Here is a 26,228-nt window from a genome sequence, read left to right as displayed (position 1 = left end):
ATGGCCGCTTTGGCAATTGGACTCTATGGCATTGAAGTCCCTCCCCTCCCCAAACCTCACCCTCCTCAGGCTCTGCCCCAAAAACCTCCCGCCAGTGGCAAAGAGGGACCTGGCAACCCTACCAGGGGACCCGGCCACCCTGCCTGTAAGGTCAGGAAATGCTGAGTTGGAGGCCTCTCATGGTAAACTCGGGGGTTGAAAAAGCCCCAACAAAGCACGGCCCTTCATTTTATTACTGACCCGATACATTATCATGCATTAAAGTAGGTTTAAAACACTTTTAGCTTTTAAAACACAACTCGCATGTACTACATAATGTGATTTCTCACCTGCTGATCATTTGCACAGATTGTTCATATTTTCAGAACACTTTTTCTAAGAAGAAGCAAACTTATTTTGGAGAATGCTCCCAAAAATGGTTCAGGAAACCAGGATTTTTCAAGTGTTTGCAGACACGCCGTGCTACCTTGACAGAATGCATGGGCAGACTTTCTCCGAAACAATCAGAAAACTCATTTATGACTAAAGTGTTTCCCTTCCTTTTCAAGCTCCTATGACCCTTTGTTTCTTTAAGGAAAATATGGTGGAGAGATCTCTATCCACCAGCGTGGATCCATCTAGCCAGCATGGTGTGGTGGTTAAGAGCGGTGGTTTGGAGCGGTGGACTCTGATCTGGAGAACTGGGTTTGAGTCCCCGCTCCCCCACATGAGCAGCGGAGGCTAATCCGGTGAACCAGGTTGGTTTCCCCACTCCTCCGCACGAAGCCAGCTGGGTGACCTTGGGCTAGTCACAGCTCTCTTTGAGCTCTCTCAGCCCCACCTACCTCACAGGGTGTCGGTTGTGGGGAGGGGAAGGGAAGGTGATTGTAAGCTGCTTCGACTCTCCCTTGTGGTGGAGAAAGTGGGCATCTAAAAACCAGCTCTTCTTCTTCGTCTCCAAAAAGGGGACTGTTTAATCTTTTGTTACGGTGGCAGGTAATTTCATTAAAATAGGGGTAGTCCATTGATTGCAATAAGGATTTTATTGGGGGACATTACAACATCGTATGAAATAGTGTGTCAACTCTCTTCAGATCACATGGACAAAGTCTATCTGAATAAGGTCAGTTATTGTATCTCTAAAGTGTGTCCATACATGTGTGTTTGGGGAGCAAAATCAACTGCACATGTGCTTTGTAGAGAGGTGAATGTGAAGGAAACGTGAGGGAAACAAAGGTCTTCGGGGCTTCCTTTTGATTACGCATGCCTTTTCCGCCCGTCAGAGGTCGCCTCCCGCTCCCCGCACGTTTTGCCCGTGTTTTTCCAGCTGCTGTTTTAGCCAGAATCTGGAAAACGCAGGCAAAATGCGCGGGGAGAGCGAGGCGACCTCTGACGGGCGGAAAAGGCATGCATCATCAAAAGGAATTCCCGAAGCACTAGGAGGGGGTGACCACGGGGGTAGGGGGGAAACGCCCCTGCATAAAAAGCCGGAGTGAAAGTAGACCCCTTCCCAGGATGAAACCGCAAACGGCTGTGGGACAGTATAATAGCCCCTTCTTGTGTTTCCTAATGTCTGGCGCCTTAGGGATGTCTCGCAGCATGAAGGATCACGTCACCAAACCCACTGCCATGGGGCAAGGACGCGTCGCTCACATGATCGAGTGGCAGGGCTGGGGCCAGGGCGCAAGCCAGCAGCAGCACGTCCACACCCACGAAAACATCCGCAAGGACGCCGACGCCTACTCCGACCTGAGCGATGGGGAGAAGGAGGCCCGATTCCTGGCAGGTATGCAGCTGCTCGTTCGCCACCCGGCAGTGTTTGGTTGGGACATACGTGCAGGGGCTGGGATCATCCGGAGTGCCTTGTGCCAGCGTGGCGTAGTGGTTAAGAGCGGCGGACTCTAATCTGGAGAGCCGGGTTTGATGCCCAACTCCGCCACATGAGACCTGCTGGGTGACCTTGGGCCGGTCACAGTTCTCTCAGAACTCTCTCAGTCATGCCTACCTCATAAGGTGTCTTTTGTGGGGAGAGGAAGGGAAGGCGATTGTAAGCAGGTTTGAGACTCCTTAAAAGGTAGAGAAAATTGGGGTGTAAAAACCAACTCTTCTGCTTCTTCACCAAAGTGCTTAAAAATGGCTGAAAGGTCTATATTTTCTCTCCGTCTTTTGAATGCTTGCTTATACGAGAAGTAGGCATTATAATGGCATTAGTGATTTTCTTAATCCTCAATTAAGAATTATTAGCTGACTGTAGTAGAGATCATGCCATTATTTTCTTCATGTTTGTTGATGTAATACACATCCTGAAACGCTAGATACCATATACAAGGTGTGAGCCAGGAGCCATGTTTTAAGGCATATTTTAACTTAAAGCCACGCATAGTAAATGTAAATAAATAAATAAATAAATAAATAAATAAATATATATATATATATATATATATACACACACACACACACACATACACACACACACACACACACACACATACACACACACACACACATATAATTATTGGTCAGATTTTGGTCATTTTATGTACTAACGTCAACTGTTATGTGTTGGTAATATTTGTAACTATGTTTGTGCTTTTTAGGAAGCCTGTATTTTAGGCCCCCTTGTTTTTAAATACAATTGTGCACAATATATAATAAAAATAGATGTATTGGTTGTTATGTTACATAAGTGTTCAGCTCAGCCCATGTGGTTTCCCCAGCCTTATTCTAGATTCTTTAATTAATGTGGAGATCCAGAACATAATGTATGTGGGACCACTGAACGGGTAGTTCTTAACTGAGGAGTTATCTACTTTGCAGAGTCTGGACAATCGCTGACCAGTAGAGAGGTACAGGAGGCTGGGCTACGCTACAGAACTGAGCCACCCAGTTGTAGCTCCTCAGTAGAGTTGGCAGATGCCTGTTAATGGTGGGCAATTGCCTGCCAATTAACAGGCCTACCCGCCACCCCTAAGTTGGCAGGTGGGGGAAGCAAGCCAACTGAAACGTGCGGTGGCACATGGCACAATAATTCCGGTAAACCCAGAAGCGATGAGGACGTTCTAGCATGTCCCTCAAAAAGCTCTCTGGAAACCATAAAGTTTTTTTTTTTTGAGGAATATGCTAGAGCGTCCCCGTCGCTTCCGGGTATGACAGGGACTCTAGCACATTGCTCCAAAACCTCTATGGTTTCCATAGAGGGTTTTTTTTGGGAAATGTTTTATTAAATTATTAAATTGTGCATAACATTGACATAACACATAACATACATACATAATCTAACATAAAATCAAGTGCGCCTTATTTAACTCTAGGTCCGCTATCTGTTAAAAATTATTCAAAGTTGTCATCTTTTCAGATCTATACTTGTAACTGGACTTATTGGTGACTAAAAGCCTTTCAAAATATTACCTACATTGAAGTACATGAGAAAGAAAGCATTTTAATAATATCTTACTTGTTTAAATAGAGTTTTTTTGAGGGACGTGCTAGAGCGTCCCTGTCGCTTCCAGGTTTTCTCCAGAAGGGACATTATTGCACACTTGTAAATCACGCCCCCACCCCACCCCACTGAAGCTCCCACCAGTGGCAAGGGGGGATTTGGCAACCCCACTCCTCAGGGAGGCATGACCAGGGTTGTTGAAGCACCAAAGAGCCAACCAAAGTACTTCCCTGAAGTAGCAGGGAAGAGGTGGGGAGCTACATCCTCCATCGCTATCCTTCTCTCCCTCTCTGACTTTTTGTAACGCAGGAGTGATGCAGCAATTTGCTATCTCTGAAGCCACCCTCATGGCTTGGTCTTCCATGGACGGTGAGGATGTCAGTGTCAACTCCACCCAGGAGAACCAGGCTGGCAACTACAGAGAGAACTACCAGGAGATGATGGAGAACCAGGGTGAGTGTTGACCTTTGGGCTTCTAGGCCAAAAGGGGTGAAGATTGGCTGAGGTCTACAAGTAAATTGCTCCAGAGACTAGGACACGGAGTAATGGATTTAAACTAATAGAAAAGCGATTCCACCTAAACATTAGGAAGAACTTTCTGACGGTGAGGGCTGTTCGACGGTGGAATGTGCTTCCTCGGAGGGTGGTGGAGTCCCCGTCTTTGGAGGTCTTTAAGCAGAGGCTAAATGGCCATCTGTCGGGTGTGCTTTGATTGTGGGATCCTGCATGGTGGGGGGAGGGTTTAGGTCACTGGGGATGTGGGGGGCGTTTCCTGCATTGCGCAGGGGGTTGGACTAGATGACCCTGGTGGTCCCTTCCAACTCTATGATTCTATGAAATTCCCTTATAGGCCTCTTGGCTGTCTCAGGGTTAGCTAAAGAAAATGTTTTACCTTTAGTAGGTCCATGAAAGCTGGTCAGTAAAGAAAGCTGATAGGAAAGTAGATTCTTTTGAAATGTGGTATTGGAGGAGAGTGTTACGGATTCCGTGGACTGCCAAAAAAACAAATCAGTGGGTTCTAGATCAAATCAAACCTAAGCTGACCCTAGAAGCTAAAACTACTAAACTGAGTCTATCATACTTTGATCACCTTATGAGAAGACAAGAGTCACTGGAAAAGACAATCATGCTAGGAAAAGTTGAAGACAGCAGGAAAAGAGGAAGACCCAACAAGAGAGGGATGGACTCAATAAAGGAAGCCACAGCCCTCAATTTGCAAGATCTGAGCAAGGCTGTTAAGGATAGGACGTTTTGGAGGACATTGAGGATTTGGAGGATTCATAGGGTCGCCATGAGTCAGAAATGACTTGATGGCACTCAACACCCACAGGTCCATGAGGGTGACTGGCATCCATGACTTCCCCAGCTTGGCTTGAGGCTGAGAGGAAAGCAAGCCCCAGAGGTTCTGCCACCATTACTGGAGCACCCCTTCTTTCTAGAGGTGAAGGTGTGGTTTGGGAAGGGCCACTGGCGAGAAGGAGAGCTTGCTGCTGCTCTCTTTCCTCTCAAGTAGCGTGGGTCAGCAGAGCAGTGGGAGGCTCTGTCACCTTCCCAACCTGTGCTTTGGGAGGTAACCACTGTGGTGGAGGACCACTTTGGGAAGACGAGGAGCTTCTCTCACATCCTATACAGGGCTTGGTAGGAAGGCACGGTTGGCACTTCCTGAGAGAGTGTATGAAATGACTTTGAATAATACTTTCCAAGCACTATATAAATGCCAGGTGTTACTATTCCTTTAATCCCTGTGTGTGTGTGTGTGTGTGTGTGTGTGTGTGTGTGTTAAGTGCTGTCAAGTCGCTTCTGACACATGGTGACCCTATGAATCAGTGTCCTCCAAAATGTCCTATCTTTGACAGCCTTGCTCAGGCCTCGCAAATTGAGTGCCATGGCTTCCTTTATTTGAGTCAATCCATCTCTTGTTGGGTCTTCCTCTTTTCCTACTGTCCTCCACTTTTCTTAGCATGACTGTCTTTTCCAGTGAATCTTGTTGTCTCATGATGTGACCAAAGTACGATAGCCTCAGTTTTGTCATTTTAGCTTCTAGGGTCAGTTCAGGCTTGATTTGATCTCTAACCCACTGGTTTGTTTTTTTTGGCAGTCCAGGGTACCCGTAACACCACATTTCAAAGGAGTCTACTTTCTTCCTGTCAGCTTTCTTCAACGTCCAGCTTTCACACCCATACTTAGCAATAGGAAATACGATGGCACGAATTAACTTAATCTTGGTGGCCAATGACACATCCTTACACTCCCTCTCTACCTCCCCATTTTATAGCTTATTTTTAGACTTAAAGGCCGTGTTAGTCTGTGACTAGCAGTAGAAAAGAGCAAGAGTCCAGTAGCACCTTAAAGACTAACAAAACTTCTGGCAGGGTATGAGCTTTCGTGAGCCACAGATCACTTCTTCAGGTACCTTCAGATAGTCTTTAAGGTGCTACTGGACTTTTGCTCTTTTGGACTGAAATTTATTATTATTAATATTGTTAATCTAACTTTAATTCCATTGCTGTTTACTTATACATGGAGCTGATTCTGTGTCAAAATAAATATTGATTGATAGATAATCCCTCTCTATCCCAAAACCTTATTAGGTCTTAGACCAGGCATGAAAGGGAATTTGGGCCCAATTCTACCTGAGAAGCCAAACCTGTGTCGGAGCTGTACTACTTCAGGATGGTAGTCCTGTGATCAAACATCTTCTCAGACCAAACTAAGCCCCTTTCCTCACAGAAAACTGCTTCTCGGGGAGAAGGGTGCCAGCCCAGCCTTTACAGCTGACATTGGTTGTTTATGCCTCGGGGGTTTACCTGAGGTTCGTTGCTCGCTGGACCCACACTTTCTGTTGGGAATCTATGCCCCAGCAGTCTCCAAGCTCAAATCAGAAAATATTTGAATCCTCGCCCCTTGAAATGCTGCTTTGTAATTGGCTGTAGTGAGAGAAAAGTCCCCCCCCCGAAACCCAATTGCCACATTAAGAAAGCATTTTAAGAACAAAAACAAAAAATTGAGCTATTTGAAAGGAATTGTGGGGGGGGGGGACCCAAGCCTCACTTTGAAAAGCCGCCTGCTCAGAAAGAACTCCGAGGAAGCAGGAAGTATTTGAATCCCCACCCCTGGACATGCTACTTTGTGATTGCCTGTCTACTTGCTGTGAGAGAAACCAAGCTTGAGTGTCCCACACTTTGCCTTATGCATGGGGATTTCACCCGGGCTGAGCTCAAGGGAGAGGGAAGAATCGGGTTAACAGAGGAAAAGGAAGTCCCGGGATTTGTGAGGGCTGGCAGCAAGTTCACCTCTAACGGAGGAAAAACTCATGCATAACTCCAAGGAACAACCAAGACAGACTGGGGCAAATGTGAGTGAAAGGACCTGTGCATAAACGACCTGAAACCTGTCTGCTCTGCTCTTCATTTTGACCTTCTCCATCTCCCCTTTCTTGTTCCCATTCTCTCTCCTTCCGCCCCCTTTGAAGACCCCCTGGCCCAGGCGCAGTACGACAGCTGGCCCCACTCCTACGTCTCCCAAGGCATGTATTGCCTGGGCTCCTCCGACGCCTGGGAGACGAGCGACCAGTCCCTCATCGCTTCCCCAGCTGCCGGCTCCTACGCCGGCCAGAACTTTGACGAGTCCCAGCCCAACCTGCAGGAGAGCGTTCTGATCCAGAACAACCTTATCCAGCAACACCAACTGCTGCAACAGCAGCAGCAGCAACAACAGCAGCAGCAGGCCCTGCTCCCAAATACAGGCCTAGTGGATGTTTGGCCTGCTCAGACAGTTCCTAGCGCTGGTGGTGGCGGCGACAGCGCAGAATCCAGCACCTTAGTAGGCGTTCACATGGAGGAGGAAGGGAACCCCTTGCTGGAGAAAGCCCCGCTCTTGAACAAGAAGCCCTCGCCTGAGGAGGATGACGTGGTGTGCCGAGACCTGGAGTCCCTTTCTCCTCGGGAGGAGCCAGAGCCCACCGCCCTCAGCCGCAAGGTCTCTGACGTCACGTCGTCCGGGGTGCAATCTTTCGACGAGGAGGAAGGCGAAGCCAACAACTGACGCTGTCGCGGAGAACCCTTTTTGCCGTTATGCATGGGAAACATCGGGGGGGGGGGAGTGACAGGGAAGCCCCTCTCCAGCTCCTCAGATTCCCCAGGCACATGAGCACACTTGGGGTTTTGCGTTTTGTTTTGTTTTCTTTTACGGAAAGGGTAATCCGAGGACGGAAATTTCGGGGGTGATGCCGAAGCCCCGTCTCTTCCTGCACATGTTGGATTGAAGACCGGAGACCTTGGATGGGGAGGAAGCTCAGGGAATGGACATTCTCTGACTCGGGGGGGGGGGCAGGTTGTGCTGGGAAGCAGGGTAGCTGCACTCGAGATGCACATTTAGTCTTAATATGGTGGCAGAGAGGAAGCTGCTGCCGTCTGCATTGCCTGTTAGGACCCAAGGCCCTCTGCAGATGCGGGCAGAGGTTTTGGGGTGAGAGGGTGGCTTGGGAGTAGCCAGGAGGCGTGGCTTTGTAGCCACATGTACGTCCAAAATGGCGGCCCCGAGCCTATTCGCCAAGTCTACTTTTTGTAAGCGAGGCGCTCTTTGAAATGCAGTTCTGCTGTTAAGGCCCTGTGTACCAGGATGGGGAGGGAATGACTCTGTGGATAAGTACACCAGAACGGGAGGCGGGTACCAGATGTTTGGCTGGGTGGACTGAGCCACTTGGCGAGTCTAGTCGAAAGCTCGTTCTCTAGCATTGATTCTCTGGGACGATCCCTTTATGAGCTTTTTAAATCATCTCCACCCGCCTGGGAGCTGGAGAGTGGTTTCCCTCACCTATTTACCACTGGGCACTGCATGCAAGGGAGGGAAAGGGGATGTCGTCTGTCTTTTAAAATATAATTTGTGCAGACATGGAGTCTTCTTTTTCCATCTGTGTGCAGGGAAGACAAGGCAGAGAGGCCAATGGGAAGCAAGCACATACGGTTCCAATGGCAGTTTTCCGGTTTACATTAGGGCATTTGTTGCTTTTTTTCTTTATTTTGAAAATATTTCCAGGTTCTCTAAATGGTAGCTACCAGAGGGAGAGACCTGGGTTATCACCTGCAGTGAAGTAACACTCTTTCCCCTATCACCGTGTCCTCTGTAGTGCCAAAACATTGACGGCACAGAGACTGAGAATAGATCAGTTCTGCTCTCTTGCTCTCTTTCCCTTAATTTCACTCTCGTGCTTTCTTTTCCAATCTTTTTTTTCTCATTGATATTGTCGACGCTATCACTCAAACTTTTGACTCAATCAGGAATGAGGAAAGTATCTTTATTTTTTATTCATTTATTTATTTTGTGATCGGCAAGTCATCGTTTATGGATTATATATTTTGGGCTAAAGTTGTCCTTCTCAATTGCTGTTTTGCGGGGTTTATACGCAAGTATTAAAAAAAACACGATTTTTTTAATGCTCTCTGGCCTTCTGCAGAGAATAAAAGGGGAGCAAAGAAATAGCATGGAACAATTAACATTTGCCAACCAAAAAGCACGTGGTCGTTACTAAAGCCGCTTGCGTCCCATAAGGAAGCTCTCGCCAAAGGTGACTTGAGGGCGACCTGGCAAAGAGCATTCTTCTGGAAAACGGACCTGAATCCCCTCCTCTCTGGAAGTGCTTCTCCAAGCATGTTTCTGTTCCCTGGATGCTTCTTGCCCTTGCAGTTTCAATGAAGGATCGAGGGAGTTCTTCAGCTCATCAGTTTCAGTAGCCAGGCGAGCTCCGTCTTCCCTCTCTGCCGCACTTTCTTTGGAAATGCTGTCGTGACGACGGACAAGTGCTCGGGCAGGGGTGTACCACAGCAGATGCATGAAATTACACCCTCCTCTTCTCTGTTCCCCATTTCATTAGCTCTTCCTGTCTCCTCGAGTGAGGAGACCGCTCCGTTTCTGAGCACCGGGGAGTCCAGTTTTGCTCTCTTTCTTTTAAAAAATATGTTTACATGCTCTGGTGCCAATCTCTGAAGGCAAGGAGGATTGGGCACAGCACTGCTCTGAACGGGAGGGGCAAAGCCTCACGTTCCCATGTTTCTCTTCAATTGCTGCATTCTGGCTTCCCATCAGCGTGGGGGGATTCTGCCGCAGTGACGATGAGGAAACGATGAAGAAAGCGCAGAGGGCTGTCGTCTCTGCAAATGAGAACGAGAGGGTTCCAGGTGCCCCAACGATTTTGGAGCCTTCAGGATAACCAGGAAAGCTTTGGGATTCTTCCCAATTTGGGCGGGGAGGGGGGGAGCTCCAGGCGGCCTGCTGCTTCTTCCCTCCAAACTCTTTTGCTCCACGTGCCTATCCAGGACCAGGACTTAACCCCCTGGATGTTTACGGTAATTATATTTCAGTGTCGATGTATCCTCCCATCATCTTGGCACTCATGGAACTTGAGACAAAAGCGGCTCATCTCGTTTCGCTCTGTTCTTTTAATGTCTTTTTTAAAAAACAAAAAAAAATGCAAGCAATGTGTGCATTTGGTTCTATGTGACACAAATGTTTGGGAGATGTATAGTGTCTGTGTCTGAGAGACAGTAGAGAGGGACGCGTTACATGGAAAATAGGTAAAAAGCAACAGGAGAGGGGTAAACTAATTGGAGGGGGCAGGATGGGGAATTGTATCTGTGGAGAGTGGGATCAGGAATCTCAGCTCAGCTGTAGAATCTTACAGTCTGCTTCTAAAAAGTCCATAGAAAGAGACCCTATTCTCTGTTTTAAAAATCTCGGAAGAGATTTCTGTATAAACCTAATTTCGGGACAATTAAACAACACCCCCTTTTTTCTAAAGGGGTTTTGCATTTTTATGAATCTGAAATCTTTCCTGAATTTAGAGTTGGAACGCGGTCACCTCTTTCCCTATCCCTCTCAGAAAAACTCGCTGGGACGGAGAAGAGGTCTCCTCAGTTTATGCTTGACCTCCGAGTAGAATGTTTCTTAAACTGCAGCTCTCCCGTGAGGCTGAGTTCAGGTGTGCACAAAGTTGAAACCAAGAGATGTATCAGATGTACAGGGAACTTGTTAAAGTAAGCAGAACTACGCTTCGGCTTCTTCCACACAGCGGCAATTCTTTCGCTGCTGCAAGTACATTGACAATGGGGTGTCTGCACAGTTGTTTTGCCTATATGTTCCTTGCCTTAGGCCCAGGGTTGCCAGACCGAGCCTGGCAACTAAGCAGGATGGCTGGGGATGTGGGGGAATGGGGTGGTACCTATGACATTGCTGACTTTGCTATGTCACTTGTGGCTGAAGTGGTGGGAGAACAATAAAATAAAAACAGTAATGTCGCCAATGTCACTATGGTCTTTTATGCATGGGCTGGATGTCCCTGCTTGGACCTGGGTTCATTGCACATCAGAGTAACCCGGGTTGGGGGAAACTATGCATTGGCTTGAATGATCAGGGACGAACTGTGTGCTAATTGAACCATGAATACAGAAAAACAGTCTCCCAAGCTCAAATCAAGTCCCACCCCTTTAAATGCTGCTCTGTAATTGGCTTACCTCACAGTGCTCCCCGTGAAAGAAGATTTCCTTCCCCCCCCCAAACCCAGCTGCCGCATAAAAAAGCATTTTAAAAACAAAAAGCAGAGCAATCTGAAAGAAGGGGGGGGAGAAATCAAAGCCTCGTTTTTAAAAAGTCTTTCTTTTGCTCAGAAAGAGCTTTGAGGTAGCAGGAAGCAGGAAGCACTTGAATCCCCACCTCTTTACACACTGTTTTGTGATTGGCTGTGTGAGAAGCCAATCTTCTGTTTTCCCCTGCTTGCTGCTTTGAAGAGGGAGTTGGAAAAGGATGGGGCGTGATGGTGTGGGGACGCTCAACCCGAGAACAGAGTCTGCACGCTCTGTGACTCCGGAATGAGCCAGGACGAACTGTTTAATTCGGGCCAGAAGAGGAATGGGAAAAAAACGGGTTCGCTTTGCGTCGAAACAGCGTTGAGCTTCCAAGAAACGAGGTAGCATGCAGACTGAAAAATTTGACCCTGGCTGAAACAGAATAAAGGAGGTTAAAGCGACCATGCATAATCAACCTACATCACTTCCGGGTAAACTCCAGAAGTGACATAGGGTAGCTCTAGGAATTGCTGGAAACTCTATGGTAAGAAACTGGCATAGTGACGTTGATGATGTTGCTGTTTTTATTTTATTTTTCTTCTGCTGGTGTTGGACTGGTGGAGAACAGGCTTTCCAGCAGCAGCAGGAGGTCTGGCAAATCTACTTAGGCCCCCGGTGTCCATCATCCCCACTCCCAGTGCCTTCTGAGGGGTTTCGCAAACTTTGCTTGATTGCTACAGGGCTATAGTGCTATAACGATTTATTGCCACGATCTACTAGCACCTCTGAAATCCCACTTTTCATTTTTAAAAAGCCTGTAGCCTTTTCATATCTTCTTGACAAAAAAGGGATAGCGACTTTTTTTTTGTAAGAAAGCTGCGATTTCAGAGAAACTTAATTGATCTTGACAATCTTTCGTTATAACATTATTGTAACAATCTAGCAACTGCCTGTTGTTCTTTTTTAACTCAGCTGATGGATGAAAAATGGGACCGATGTGGGTGGGACCTTAAAAATACACACCTTCCTGTCCACAGAGTGTGCAAAGGCACTTTGACAGGGATCTTTCCTAAAAGATAGTTTCACAAGGGTAGCCGTGTTGGTCTGCTGTAAAACAGCTAGATTTGAGTGCAGCAGCATCTTAGAGACCATAGACCAACAAAGGTTTCAGGGTATGAACTGTCAAGAGTCAAAGCTCCCTTCGTCAGATAGTATCAAACCAGGTTTGGGAAAGACCGGATCAAGGAGGGCAAAACCCAGTCAGTGGATGATAAGGGCATGACATTGTATGATTGAGCCTGCGAGAAAAAACCCCCAACAACAACACAAAATTACAAAATCCTGCTCCAGTTTGGATGTCAAATGAGAATAAAGCCTGTATGGAAGCAGCCTTAGCGGTAGTAGGGGTGTCTCTCTGAATGTAGGCCTTCACCAAACAGCAGAGCAATGGATGGAGGGAGGCATTTTCCAGGTGAGCAGCCAGGTGTCTGCAGATGCAGGGATTTTCCCGCCACCCCTCTCTTCGGGTCATTTTTCTCATTCTGGTCTTGGAGCCAGGCTGGGGGGAGGGGGTACCCCTGCAGTACCCCCACTTGTCCTTCTCACCTGGAAATACTGACTCTCTACCTCTCGCTCAGCTGTTTGGCAGCCATCTGAGAGAGGATGACTCACATTGAAATGGAAGATGTTCCCCATCTTCCCGACAAGCTAGCTCCTTCTCTCTGTGATAACCTGAGTGCCGCTTCAAACAAAAGAGTTTTCGTACTTCGCCGTGGAACCTCGAATGCGGGATACATGAGTCACATATGAACGGGGCACGTGTAAGTATGTCCTTCGTCCGCTTGATTTCTTTCAAATTCACGCAAGCAGCGAGAAGGGAAGGCATGGGTTCCCAATCCCATCTGAGAATAGACACGTGCCCCATTCAAATATGACACAGTCTTTGTATTTTGGTCTTCGGTACAACCCTCCCCTGATGTTGCTTCTAAATTCATGTGCAGTGGACATCTGGCTGTTAGGTGTTGAGCATACTGGGTGATCTTTGGGCTGTGGAGAATTAACCGTCGCTTGCTCATGTGCGAGGCATCGTTTTCGGGGTACCTGACGGCTTATGCATGTAACACTGTGCTGATTTATGCTTCCACTGCATGTCGAGGGCTATCCTTGAAACCGTTTTTTAAAAATCCAGTTTTTTTGGATTAAAAAGAAATAAATAAAGCAGAATTTGGCTCACTCCCAAGGGCCCTGCATTTTTCCAATGTCCCTGTTTTTTGTTTCATTTGGCGTACTGGTCAAGGTGCTGCAGTTTCTTGATCACTGCCTGTGACTTGCAGTAGCGGTGGCCCTGGCAGGCGTGAAAAAGTCACAGACGTACAAGGTGGCGATTCACCCTGAGGCAATGGCTTTGTGATGTGTGTGTTTTTTTAAAAAATGCATTAAGTCATAAAAGCCAAAATACCACCAAGGGCATCCATAAGTGTCTCTCCATAAGATCCTTAAGTGTCTCTCAGGCCCGGCATGGCCCACTTAAGGTTGTCAGCCAGTGCTGGCAATCAGGAGTCCAAGGGGGGTGGGAACATGGGGGGTGCCATCACAGGACAGTGTGATGTCATTTCTAGGGAAAACCCGGATGTTAATTTGCACCTCTCTAGGAATCACTGGAAACTCTGTGGTAAAACCAGCATGATACCTAAGAAGGACTGATGTCTCTTCCGGGTTCCCCCTGCAGTGACATTACACCATCACCTGATCACAATTTTTTTTATTCCCCCCCTGTCAGCCGCTTGAGTAGTAGCAGGAACAGGGGGCAGGGAATACCCTCCCCACTCCAATTTTTTTAGGCCCACGCAAGCAGTCTATGGTTTTTTATGCATGGCTGTTTCACACTCGCTGTCACCCCTCCGATGACTTCGGGCCTTTGGTTTGGATTATGCATGCGGTTTCTGACCATCAGAGGTCACCTTGCTGTTCCCTTGCCTTTTCCCGCATTTTCAAATTCGAGATAAAACAGGTCCCTGAAAATGTGGGGAAATGCAGGGGGAGAGCAAGGTGACCTCTGACGATCGGAAACGGCATGCATAATCCAAACAAAAACCCGAAGTCATTGGAGGAGTGACAGCAAATGAAACAGCCGTGCATAAAAAACCTACAATTCCTCGTTCCCCAAGAGCAAGAGCTCTGCCCCTTCCTTGTCAAAAGCAAGCACTGCACTCTTTGATCTGCTATTTCCATTGAGGGCCAGAGCTCACCAGCACCGGGAGTTCCACATTCAAAGCCCCCAGATATTTTTTTTTTAAAGTAATTTTAAATAATTTTCAGAACCTACTAAATGCACCCTGGAGTCCTAGTCGGCCCACGCGGACCTGAAAATTCAGTTTAAAGAATAGTTTGGGAGCTCCTAAAGCTAGGGAGTCCATTGGCCCACTTCTATCAGGAGGCCTCGTGGTGGCTGGGCTGCCCCACCACCACCACCACTCAGTCCTCTTGAGTTGTGGGAGAAAAGATCCAGGCAAAGTAGGAAATGGGGCTGAAGAGTCAATTCTGCTTTCTGCAGCATGAAGTCCTCAAAAAGAAACACAATACACCTGGCTTTTAGCGGAACAGTTTTTGGAGAGAGTTTCAAGTGAGTAGTAGCCTTGTTGGTCTATAGTAGCGGAGCAAGATTAAAGGCCAGTAGCACCTTAAAGGCCAACAAGATTTCCAGGGTATACGTTTTCAAGAGTCAAAGCTCCCTTCATCAGGTACAAGTAGGAATGGAGATCCCTGAGTCCTTCTATCCCAGTTAGAAGGTAGGAGGTTGTTTAAAAAAAGCAAATCAGGTTACAAAGGCATAGGTCAAGTGTTTATAGTTATGATTAAAGTGATAAACGCCTTTGTGTGGCTAGGCTGTGGCCAGGGTTGCCAGGTCCCTCTTCACCACCGGCGGGAGGTTTTGGGGGTGGAGCCTGAGGAGGGCGGCGTTTGGAGAGGGGAGGGACTTCAATGCCATAGAGTCCAATGGCCAAGGCAGCCATTTTCTCCAGGGGAACTGATCTCTGTCGGCTGGATATCAGTTGTAACAGTGGGAGATTTCCAGCTGGTACCTGGAGGTTGGCAACCCTAGCTGGTGCCACAGGATAGGGGTCCATGTGACTGAATGGTCTTTTGTGTACATTTTTAAAACTCCCACTGCATAGGAAACTAGATGGCAGGGAGAAGGGTTTTAGCCTGGACTTCTTGCAGGTTGACCAGGTCTCCCGCTATAGCTGAAGACCCCTTGGCAGCAGCCCCTTACCTCCACTACGCTCAGTAGCATGGCAGGAGAGGGGGAACGCTGAAATTTGCTTTCAGAGTGGCAGTGCGACATAACTTCAGTGGTGAACCTGGAAGTGACACCAGCGTGACACTCTAGTATATGGTTGTACGTATCGATAAACCCAAACAGAAAATAAACCTGAAATTAGCCCAAACCGAAAATAAACCCGAAATTAGCTGTTTCAGTAAATTTCAGGATTTAAGTTTACTGGATACCAAAACCTGGGGATAGCCGTATAGGCGAATCCTGAAAAAGCCAAATAAATATTCAGCTTTTCAGGTTCAGCTGTTCACCTTTGCTCAGAGGCATGGCTCTGTGCTTTCTCCCCTTTTTCTTTCTTTGTTTTTTTGATTGGTTTTGTTAGGGCCCCATAGTTGGGGTTGGGGTCGTGTAATCGGAGTTAACTTGGTCTGACCAACTTTCCAGGTATATCACCCAACAGAAGACTAGTCTGCATGGCAGAAGAGTCCTTAAAAGACGGGGCTCAGCCAGTCCCGTCCGGAGGGATATACCCTCCAGCTAAAAAGAGCCAGCTTCAACAGCTGCTGACACCACTATGCTTCCAAAGAAGATTTCTTCATCCACGTAGATGAGCAATCTCCTTCAGACAGCCCCCATGGTCGAGACTTTGGCTGGCTCCAATCTCACCACCCCTCCCTGAAAACCTGCTGTCAAAGTGAAGGTTGCCCTGAGTAGAGGCTTCGTTTTCCCACACTGTGACCATCTCTTGGAATCAGATTTTTGATTACCATATATAAAGGACTGCTCACAGGATGTCATTTGCCACCAAAAGAAATGTTTTCCGTGCCTTATTTCTCTTGCATTTAAGCCTTTTCCCTCCATTTGGAAGCTAATTTGCATTGACAGCAGCTGTTGAAGCTGGCTCATACAAAGTAACCCAGAAACTAAGGCAGCCCCATACTTTGAGGTGCCAGCCAGGCAATCGGCTCTTTCCATCAGTCCTCAGCAATGCTGAACTTTTTAACCTGAAAACCAATGGACAGCTCGGCTCTCAAATGCCTGGAGAATGGGGGTGACCCCTTTGTGGGCCCATAAAATTGGACCCCCTGTCCCAAAGTTCACCAAACTTTGGTGATCATTGAAGGAGAATGCCTTGCAGCCACACTGAAAATTTAGGGGCTCTTCCTCCAAAAATGCTTTGAAAAAAACCCCATTGACTATAATGGACCCGATTTTTGGGGGAAACTTGAAAATGAGCCGAATACTGAAATTTACCGGTATGGGTATTTGGCTTATTTCAGGTTTACAAACAAAAACAAAAACCTGGGCCCAATAAACCCGAACCTGAAATTTACCGAAAAAATGTTTTTGCACATCTCTTCTCTAGTATTCATTGAAAACTGTCTGATAAAACAAGAGGCAAAGCCATAGAGTTTCTGTTGAATCCTAGAACATCACGTTGATACAATGATGTCATGTCCAGGTTTGCCCCACTAGTAGCATCACACCATTGCTCTGACGGTGCCCCTCCCCCATGTCCTCCCCCACCTTCAGTCTCCCACTAGGTGCCAACCACCGGCTGCCAACCCTAACTTCTTGATATGCTAGTTTTTGTATGGAGGAGCGTTCAGCCATACCAGCCTCTTCCTACAGACTCCAATTTGCCATAGCGAGAGCTAGGACCTCAGACACAAGAGGGTCCTTCATGGTGAAGCCAGTCCATGATGCAGGGATGGCTTCCCCAAATTTTGTTTCTTTTGGTGTTACTCCCTTTCCCATTTAGCTTATCTCAGTTCTTTTTTCTCTAAAAGTTAAAGCCATTATTCCCATCTGAGAGCCAGCGTGGTGTAGTGGTTAGGAGCGGTGGACTCTAATCTGGAGAACCGGGTCTGATGCCCGACTTCTCCACATGAGACCTGCTGGGTGACCTTGGGCTAGTCACGGTTCTCTCGGAACTCTCTCGGCCCCACCTACCTCACAAGGTGCCTGTTGTGGGGAGAGGAAGGGACTGTGATTGTAAGCTGCTCTGAGACTCCTTAAGGCAGGGGTGGGAAACATCAGGCCCAGGGGCCATATAAGGCCCGCAAAATCATTTGGTCTGGCCCTTCATGGGTCCTGGCAGATCTCTAGCTCAGAAGGATGCTGCCCTGCCTGAATCTCTTGGGCCCAGCTGAGGACAGCAAGCTCAAAAGCGAGTCGCTCTACATGGCAGACACTCGGAGCCATCTCCGGTCGTGCCTCTTGGCTAAATGTTTGACCAAATATGGCAGGCTAATTTTTAAGTTGATAATTTTGTGTGGCCCGCGAATGATGTTATAAATATCCAAATGGCCCTTGGCAGAAAAAGGGTTCCCCGCCCCTTCCTTAATGTAAAGAAGAGCTGGGGATAAAACCCAACTCTTCTTCTTTATCCCAAAGCTCCAGTCATGGAGTCTCTGGTAATAATTCTGTATCCTCCTATAATTTCAAGGAACCAGAGACATCAACCATTTTGTGGATTATAAATTAGCAATTCCTTAATTATTTTTTTCTGGTTTAGTTGGTGCTGCTAGGGTTGCCGACTCTGGGTTGGGACCTCAGTGGGGGTGCCATGCCATATAGTTGATCCTCCAAAGCTACCATTTTCTCCAGGGAAACTTCTCCGCAGTGCAGACAGCAGTTGCAATTCTGGGAGATCTCCAGGCCCACCCAGAGGTCGGCAACCCTAGGTGTTGTGCATGAAGTGGGAGAATCACCAAAGGATCTGTTGTACGTGTGTGGGAAGGGTTTCCAAGTGACTAAATGAACCTCAAAAACAACTTTGCAATGGGCAGGACTTTTTAAACAGCTCTTTTCAGGAGCGGAAGGATAGAGGATGACTCCGAGTTGTTTTCTGTTGGACCAGAACCAATGGGTTGAAATTAAATCAAAAGAGTTTCCGTCTAGACATCAGGAAGAATTTTCTAACCGTTAGAGCAGTTCCTCAGTGGAACAGGCTTCCTCGGGAGGTGGTGAGCTCTCCTTCCCTGGAGGTTTTTAAGCAGAGGCTAGATGGCCATCTGTCAGCAACGCTGATTCTATGACCTTAAGCAGATGATGAGGGAGGGCACCTTGGCCATCTTCTGGGCATGAAGTAGTGGACGGTCACTAGGGGTGTGTGTGGGGGAGGTAGTTGTGAATTTCCTGCATTGTGCAGGGGGTTGGACTAGATGACCCTGGTGGTACCTTCCAACTCTATGATTCTATAACAGTGGCTGTGTAAAAGGTAACAAGAGGAGATGGTGGATTCAAGTTCGAAAGTAACCAAAAGTTCAGGGCTTAAGTTTTTGCTCTTTTTTTCTTCTTTTTTTAAGCCCAGTATATGAAACTGCTTTTGCATCAGGGGGACATGACCAGAGGCAGCCAGTCCTAAGCCTTGCTTTTCGGGCTCTACGTTTCTGAAGAAGGGGGCAGGGCACAAAATTCTTTCCATTTGTCTCGGTCGATGTTTAATGTGACTTTTCAGGGATGAAGGTGAGAGTGGGGGGGGGGAAGCAAGACGAGAAGTGGGTTTACCACGATGGCCATCTCACCCTGTACCTGCCCCAGGGCCACACCTTAATAGTCTAAAACAAAACAGATTTGCCTTTGGTCTTCCAGGTTTCCCCCCCCCGCCTTCAAAAAAAAAAAAGTCTTTGCTTGAAACTATTTCGCTGGCTATTCTCCGCATGTTTTGATAATGTGACTCATGAGAATATATCTTCTATAAATAAATATATATCTATATATACCACATATATAAATATATATATAAATATATATATGTAACTATACATATAGCTATCAAAAATGGTATGGCATTTCATGCCAGGTTGTGGCAAGAGCCACCGAGGAAGAAAGATCATTGCCTACTATGGCCTGTAAGGACCTCATGAATTTATTGCTATTAAACGGCACGTGGTTTTTGACATTGCGGTCGGTGGAATTGTGTGTTATTTCTGTGGGGATGTTTTACCAGAAGCATTGCGTGTTCTTCAAAGAGGAGCCAAAGATTAAGAGAAAGCAGGGAGGACAGGGTTTGGAGAGGGGGGACTTCAGTGCCGTAGAGTCCAATTGCCAAAGCGGCCATTTTCTCCAGGGGAACTGGAGATCAGTTGTAATAGTGGGAGATCTCCAGCCACTACCTGGAGGTGGGCAACCCTAGGCATGATTGGTATCCCTGGCATGATGACATCACTTCCAGGATGATGCAGAAGCGACATCATCATGCCAGGAGGAGGCGCTAGCATTTATCATTAGGGTTGGCAGGTCCCTCTTCGCCACCAGCGGGAGGGGTTTTTTGGGCAGAGCCTGAGGAGGGCGGGGTTTGTGGAGGAGAGGGACTTCAATGCCATAGAGTCCAATGGCCAAAGCAGCCATTTTCTCCAGGTGAACCGATCTCTATCTGCTGGAGATCAGTTGTAATAGCGAGAGCTCTCCAGCTAGTACCTGGAGGTTGGCAACCCTATGTGCACCCTAGGTATAGGCTTACCATAGCCATGAGGCTTAGGTTATAAAGCACAGTGTTGAAGAAATGTATAGTAAGACTATGTTGCTATTTATTTGAGGTTGCTATTTATATTCAAGGTATCAATGAGTATGTTTTCAATGTGTTAGCCCAGCTCTGAGGGTAGTTTTGTGAGCTAGGCCAGTGCACCTTTCCCTTCTAGTTCACGAGGAGCCACATTCGTAGTTACTGTCAACCAATAAAGTCACATTTACTTCCATCCAGTGTGGAGAGCTAGATGCGTGTAGTGGTTAAGAGCAGTGGTTTGGGGCGGTGGACTCTAATCTGTTCCCCTGGAGAAAATGGCCGCTTTGGCAATTGGACTCTATGGCATTGAAGTCCCTCCCCTCCCCAAACCCCGTCCGCCTCAGGCTCTGCCCCAAAATCTCCCACCGGTGGCGAAGAGGGACCTGGAAACCCTCGGTGCACATTGCAGGTAGGCCACACATAGAAGGCCATTCCTCTGTACCATACCAGGCTAGAATCGTTTCCCTGACATGCTAGTTTTCTACATGGAGTGAATTTAGAGGGAGGGGATTGGAGGCACATTCTGACATGGTGAGGAGGGGCTGTGACTCAGTGGTAGAGCATCTGCTTGGCATGCAGAAGGTCCCAGGTTCAGTCCCCCGGCATCTCCAGCTAAAGGGACTAGGCAAGTAGGTGATGTGAAAGACCTTTCTCTGCCTGAGACCCTGGAGTGCCGCTGCTGGCCTGAGTAGACAATACAGACTTTGATGGACCAAGGGTCTGATTCAGTAGAAGGCAGCTTCATGTGTTCATGTGACATGCACACTTTGCTCAGGCAAAGGCATGTAACTTTAGTGAGAACTCAGTCATAGCCCATTCTTTAAAAGTGCATGCCTGGCCACTGTATGCATTTCTTACATTGCATGTATTAATAATATATATATATATTCTATATATTACCACAGCTTTGAGGGGTTTTGGACTGTTAACCTAGCCAAAATTGTAGTTAGTCGCCAAACGCTGACGAAGAAGACCCAAGGGTGCAAGTACATAGAAGCATGTGCACTAGGGTTGCCAACGCACCTTTCTGGAGACGATAAACTTGGATAAGGCCTCAAGGCATCCACAGAATCCAGCACTGGAGTCTCTAAAACGGGTGGGGAACGTCAGGCCCGGGGGCCGTTTAAGGCCCCCGAAATCATTTGGTCTGGCCCTTCATGGTCCTGGCAGATCTCTATCTCAGAAGGATCTAAGGCTGGCGATCCGCCCCCGTCCCGCAGACAGGAATAGCCTCTATTCAAGGCGGATGTGAGTTTATTTTGCTGAGAAAAGGAACCCTTTTCCCCCCTTGCAGGAGAGTCATTAGCTATGGAGCTGCTAGGGCCGCCCAAGAAACGGTGTTAACCCTTTCCCACCCGGGCCGTGGAGAAACGTATTTCTTCTGTACTACAAGAGGGCTGGGGGCAGAAGGTGGGGGGAGTGTGCTACTGGTTGGATGCCTGCCTGCCTGCCTGTCTGCCCGTGGAGCGGGGGGGGGGTGTCATCTGGGGCAGCTGCCTGCTTGGGCTTCATCAGCTAATTTTTAAGTTGATAATTTTGTAATGCCCAAGAATGATGTTATAAATATCCAAATGGCCCTTGGTGGAAAAAAGGTTCCCCACCCCTGCTCTAAAAGGTCAGCTCCGTATTGGACAGCAGGGGCTGGAGGAGGTACGGCCGATCTTGGCTGATCAGGAGGGGAATTGGCCACGTCCTCATAAACACTTGGCAAAGAACCTGGCATTATCATCACCATGTTTAAAATTACAGGATGTTCATAGTGCCGGAGCTGATATGATCTGCAGAAACAAAATATGTATTGTAAGGGGAGAACCGTCGTTTTGCCTCTCCGTAACGGCAAGGGATGCCGTTGGCAGAGGGTGAAATTGGCCCGTGGTGCAGACGTATCTAATTATGACCTTTGCATAGAATTGTGGTTTATAATCGCATTTAATGAGCTCTGAAAAACAACACATGGGTTGGCGCCCTTTCCCCTCTAAGAACGCTTTGTGCACCTTTAGCAGGAGAATTCGATAACTGAAGCTTTCCCCACTGCATGAGGATGCACTAGAAAAAGAAACTGTCACCAGCTGAATTTCTACCTGCTATTCTGTCTCTTCCCCACCCACACACACCCCTGGCAGTTATATAGAAAGGATTCTGCCTTTTGCCCGGGAGACTTCTGTTTGGAGTGGTTTTGTTTGTACCTCCCTCGGCGCAACAGAGCTCAGAAATTCTGCAGCCAGCAAGCGCCGTGTTTTAATCTTTTTCTCCTGGGACAGCTTGGCAGGACAGTGAGGTAGACAGTGAAGCTCTTCAGTGCTCCTGCAGGTAGTTCCTTGCAGGAGCCCAGCCAATCCAAGTGCATTCTCTCTCTTCCAGCCCACAGGCCAAATACAATTTAGAAGCCGCACCGTTAGGGTTGCCAGGTCCCTCTTCGCCACCAGCAGGAGGGTTTGGGGGCGGAGCCTGAGGAGGGTGGGGTTTGGGGAGGGGGAGGGACTTCAATGCCATAGATAGGGTGGCCAACCTCCAGGTACAAGCTGGAGATCTCCTGCTATTACAGCTGATCTCCAGCCGACAGAGATCAATTCACCTGGAGAAAAGGGCTGCTTGGGCAATTCGACTCTATGGCCATTCACGCATGGTCAATTTCGATGCACGCTCAAAGCTCTTTTTTTTAAATGCGACTTTAAAAATGCCTATTCCCGGTCCCGACGCAAAAGGAGAAATTCCACACACCCCCACTCGCCTGCTCCTTCGTTCCTGTATGCATAGTCATTAGCATGTGCATAGCTAACGCACCGTTGTTATTTTGCATGGTTCCTTGAGGGGAATCTTCGCGCCAAACACCAAAGGTCATGTTAAATGGGATTTTAAGCAATGGGAAGCAAGTATACGCCGGCTTTGCAGTCACTTCCGGAATGACGGTTCAGCGTGAAAAATTCAAAAAAATATGCAGGGCAATTCAGCCTGGAATGCGCTGCTAATTACCGTGCATAAATGGCCTATGGCATTGAAGTCCCTCCCCTGCCCAAAACCCACCCTCCTCGGGCTCCAATCCAAAAATCTCCTGCCGGTGGCAAAGAGGGACCTGGCAACCCTAGCCATAGAGTCCATTTGCCAAAGTGGCCATTTTCTCCAGGGGAACTGATCTCTATCGGCTGGAGATCAGTTGTAATAGCAGATCTCCAGCTAGTACCTGGAGGTTGGCAACGCTATGCACATTAGAGGGGGCACTGTGTGCACTCAAGAGGTACTGGGGCTGCAGCAGCAAGGGTATTGGAGTGCCTAATTTGGTGACCCCTTTGGCTGCAGGGTAAGGTTGCCGAACCTCTGGGAAGGGCCCAGAATTACTAAATGATCTCTAGGTTACAGAGAGGAGTCCCCCTGGAGAAAATGGTTGCTTTGAAGAGTGGACTCTATGGCATTATACACCGCCCAGGTCCCGACCCTTCCCAACCCCCCCCCTCCCAGGCTCCACCCCCAAACCCCCAGGAATTTCCCAACCCGGAGCTGGCAACCCTAACAGTGAAGCACAGAAATAAGCACAGAAACAGGGTTGCCAACCTCCAGGTACTAGCTGGAGAACTTCTGTTATTACAACTGATCTCCATGGTGAAAATGAATAATTGCGGGGGGTGGGTGGGTTAGACACTATATTTACAGAGTGAAATGGGATTAGCACTCTGCATTCTTTCTCATCTGGGAAGTGTAGATTGTTAAAGGCACGCTAAGGATCACTAACAGGGCTCTTGGCAACCTCACCAAATTACAATTTGCAGGATTTGGAGGAAGGGATCAAAATGACGGTTAAACTGCTAAAAAAACAACACAAACCCCTATATAAATGTGTAGCGCGCCCTTCGGAAGCAGCAGCTCTCTTTATTTCCCATCACCCCCATTTTCTTACCTGGATTTCTTATGTTTAAGACAAGTGCATTACCAACAAGAAGAACAACAAAAGGAAGAATCAAACCGGCTTACAATCACCTTCCCTTCCCCTCCCCACAAGAGACACCCTGTGAGGCAGGTGGGGCTGAGAGAGCTGTGACTAGCCTGAGGTCACCCAGCTGGCTTCGTGTGTAGGAGTGGGGAAACAAAATGCGGTGCACCAGATTAGCCCCCGCGGCTCATGCGGAGGAGTGGAGGGAATCAAACCTGGTTCTCCAGATCAGAGTCCGCCGCTCCAAACCACCGCTCTTAACCACTGCACCAGGCTCGCTCCTCACTAGCACCCCAGTCTTGCTGCGTGTGCAGACGCAGGCTTCTGTGTGCATATACCTCACTTCATGGGGAACAACACGGTCCCCACCCGGGTCTGCCCACAGTTCACTTCTGCAATCCCTTCAGCTGGAGCTGTATGCAGAACCATCCTGGCGAGGAGGCTTAATGTATATCTCCTCTGCCCCCCCTTCCCAAACAGCTAATTGGAAGGATTTTCGCTTTTTTAAAAGGACTCAGCTGCTCTTTGTGCGCTCCACTGAATCAAGGCACAGGAATCTACCGTTTTTAAAAAGCCCTGAGTATCATAGAGAAATATACAGATAAAATAATGAAGATCAAGCAAACTTTCTTCCTGCCATTACCTTATTTTTCGCCAGTGTATGGGGCATAGAGAGAGAGAGAGACACCCTCACACACACACACACACACACTTACATAGAAGTAGGTTTTGCCAACAGGGTTGCCAACCTCCAGGTACTCAGTACAGGGGCGACAAAAATGTACAATAACAATTACTGTTAAGTGCAACCAATGTTTATCCTATGGTGTCGAAATACAACTATACATATAAACATACAGTGTTATGTACAAGCATACAAAAATAACAAGCACAACCAAACAAGTCCACATGGAGGGTGACACAGACACTAACAAAATTCACAAAAATGCAAGGTCTTTGGCAAGGTGCTGCATTCTTCTATAAGTCCCATGCAGGTAAGTGTGCAATTCTAGCAGAAATACCAATTTTAGAGGAGTAACTTGATGGAGGATACGGCCGTTTCAAATTCTTATGGGTAGAATTCTTCATCAGTCCTTCATATAGATTCCTCTAATATTGCACATCTTAAAGATTAAATTTCAAAATGCTGGATGCATGTTAGTTCCCACGAAGGGTAGTTATCATTAATTGCACACTTACCTGCATGGGACTTATAGAAGAATGCAGCACCTTGCCAAAGACCTTGCATTTTTGTGAATTTTGTTAGTGTCTGTGTCACCCTCCATGTGGACTTGTTTGGTTGTGCTTGTTATTTTTGTATGCTTGTACATAACACTGTATGTTTATATGTATAGTTGTATTTAGACACCATAGGATAAACACTGGTTGCACTTAACAGTAATTGTTATTGTACATTTTTGTCGCCCCTGTACTGATTTCCTAATCTCCTGATAGTAGTACAGTGGTGTCTTTTTCTCCTACTAACCTCCAGGTACTAGCTGGAGAACTTCTGTTATTACAACTGATCTCCGATGGTGAAAATGGCAGCTTTGGCAATTGGACTCTATGGCATTGAAGTTCCTCCCCAAACCCCGCCCTCCTTGGGCTCCGCCCCAAAAATCTCCAGGTATTTCCCAACCCGGAGCTGGTAACCCTAGCTGCCAACCTGGAGAAAATGGCCGCTTTGGCAATTGGACTCCATGGTGTTGAAGTCCCTCCCCTCCTGAAACCTCGCCCTCCTCAGGCTCCGCCCCCAAAATCTCCAGGTATTTCCCAACCTGGAGCTGGCAACTCTACATAAAAGCCCGATTCACCGGTTACAGCGAACGCATGTACAGTCTGTGTGCAGCATACATGCGATTTTTCTTCATCTGCATGTGGAGTAATCCTCATGTTACATTCTGCCCATGTGATTCAAACCACACGTTTATCCAGGTACTGGTCCCCGGTTTCCTTTGTCAAGTGAATGTGTGTCGGCTCCCGCAAACAGATGCGCGCATGTACAAGCAGGATGTACGTGTGTTCACTCTTAACTTGTGAGCAGGCCTAAAACAAAGCCCTGCTTCTACTTTTTCTCACCCGCTTCCACTCTTTCCGAAAGAAACACCCCAGTGGGAACAGGTGAGTGGAGATTTCAGGGTGGGAAGGGGCCAGGGGTGTGGCAGAAGGGTGGAGGTGTGAGGGGCATGTAAAGGTATGAAACAGTCTTGGGGGTGGGTGAGTTTGACACTTATGCGGAAGGGAAAGGCACTGCAAAAAAAAAAGAGAGAAAAGTAACTACATAAGATGCAGCTTTTCTCATTCTGGACACGTTCCTGAACGGGGCTGGATGATTTCGATGGCTGGACCGACCCTTTTTGTTAAATCCTCCTCCCGCCTCTTCTCCAGACCACGCTACGAGCCTGCAGGCGTTGTATCCAGCCATGTAAGAGAAACGGGGACAGATTCGACATGCTGTTGGCAACGGGGGAAGCAGGCCGCTTCAACTGAAGGGAAATGACCTCACCTTTCGCCGTGAACGTCTCCCAGCAGGGAACGCA

The 26,228-nt window shown here is 47.7% G+C and overlaps 1 protein-coding gene across 1 annotated transcript in view; it reads left to right on the top strand.

Annotated features, from left to right (window-relative positions):
* Window positions 1–7,572, top strand: part of FAM131B (family with sequence similarity 131 member B) — a 71,063-nt gene extending 63,491 nt beyond the window's left edge. Inside the window, exons 5-8 of the mRNA XM_056848583.1 lie at window positions 1,565–1,765; window positions 3,728–3,871; window positions 6,891–7,069; window positions 7,142–7,572. Coding sequence (XP_056704561.1) covers window positions 1,565–1,765; window positions 3,728–3,871; window positions 6,891–7,069; window positions 7,142–7,462 — 845 coding nt within the window. The 3' untranslated portion in view covers window positions 7,463–7,572. The remainder of the gene's footprint in view (window positions 1–1,564; window positions 1,766–3,727; window positions 3,872–6,890; window positions 7,070–7,141) is intronic.
* Window positions 7,573–26,228: the final 18,656 nt, after the last annotated feature.

Source organism: Euleptes europaea, chromosome 4, assembly GCF_029931775.1.
Source record: "Euleptes europaea isolate rEulEur1 chromosome 4, rEulEur1.hap1, whole genome shotgun sequence".
Taxonomy (NCBI): Eukaryota; Metazoa; Chordata; class Lepidosauria; order Squamata; family Sphaerodactylidae; genus Euleptes; species Euleptes europaea.
This window is presented reverse-complemented; position numbering and strand designations above follow the sequence as displayed.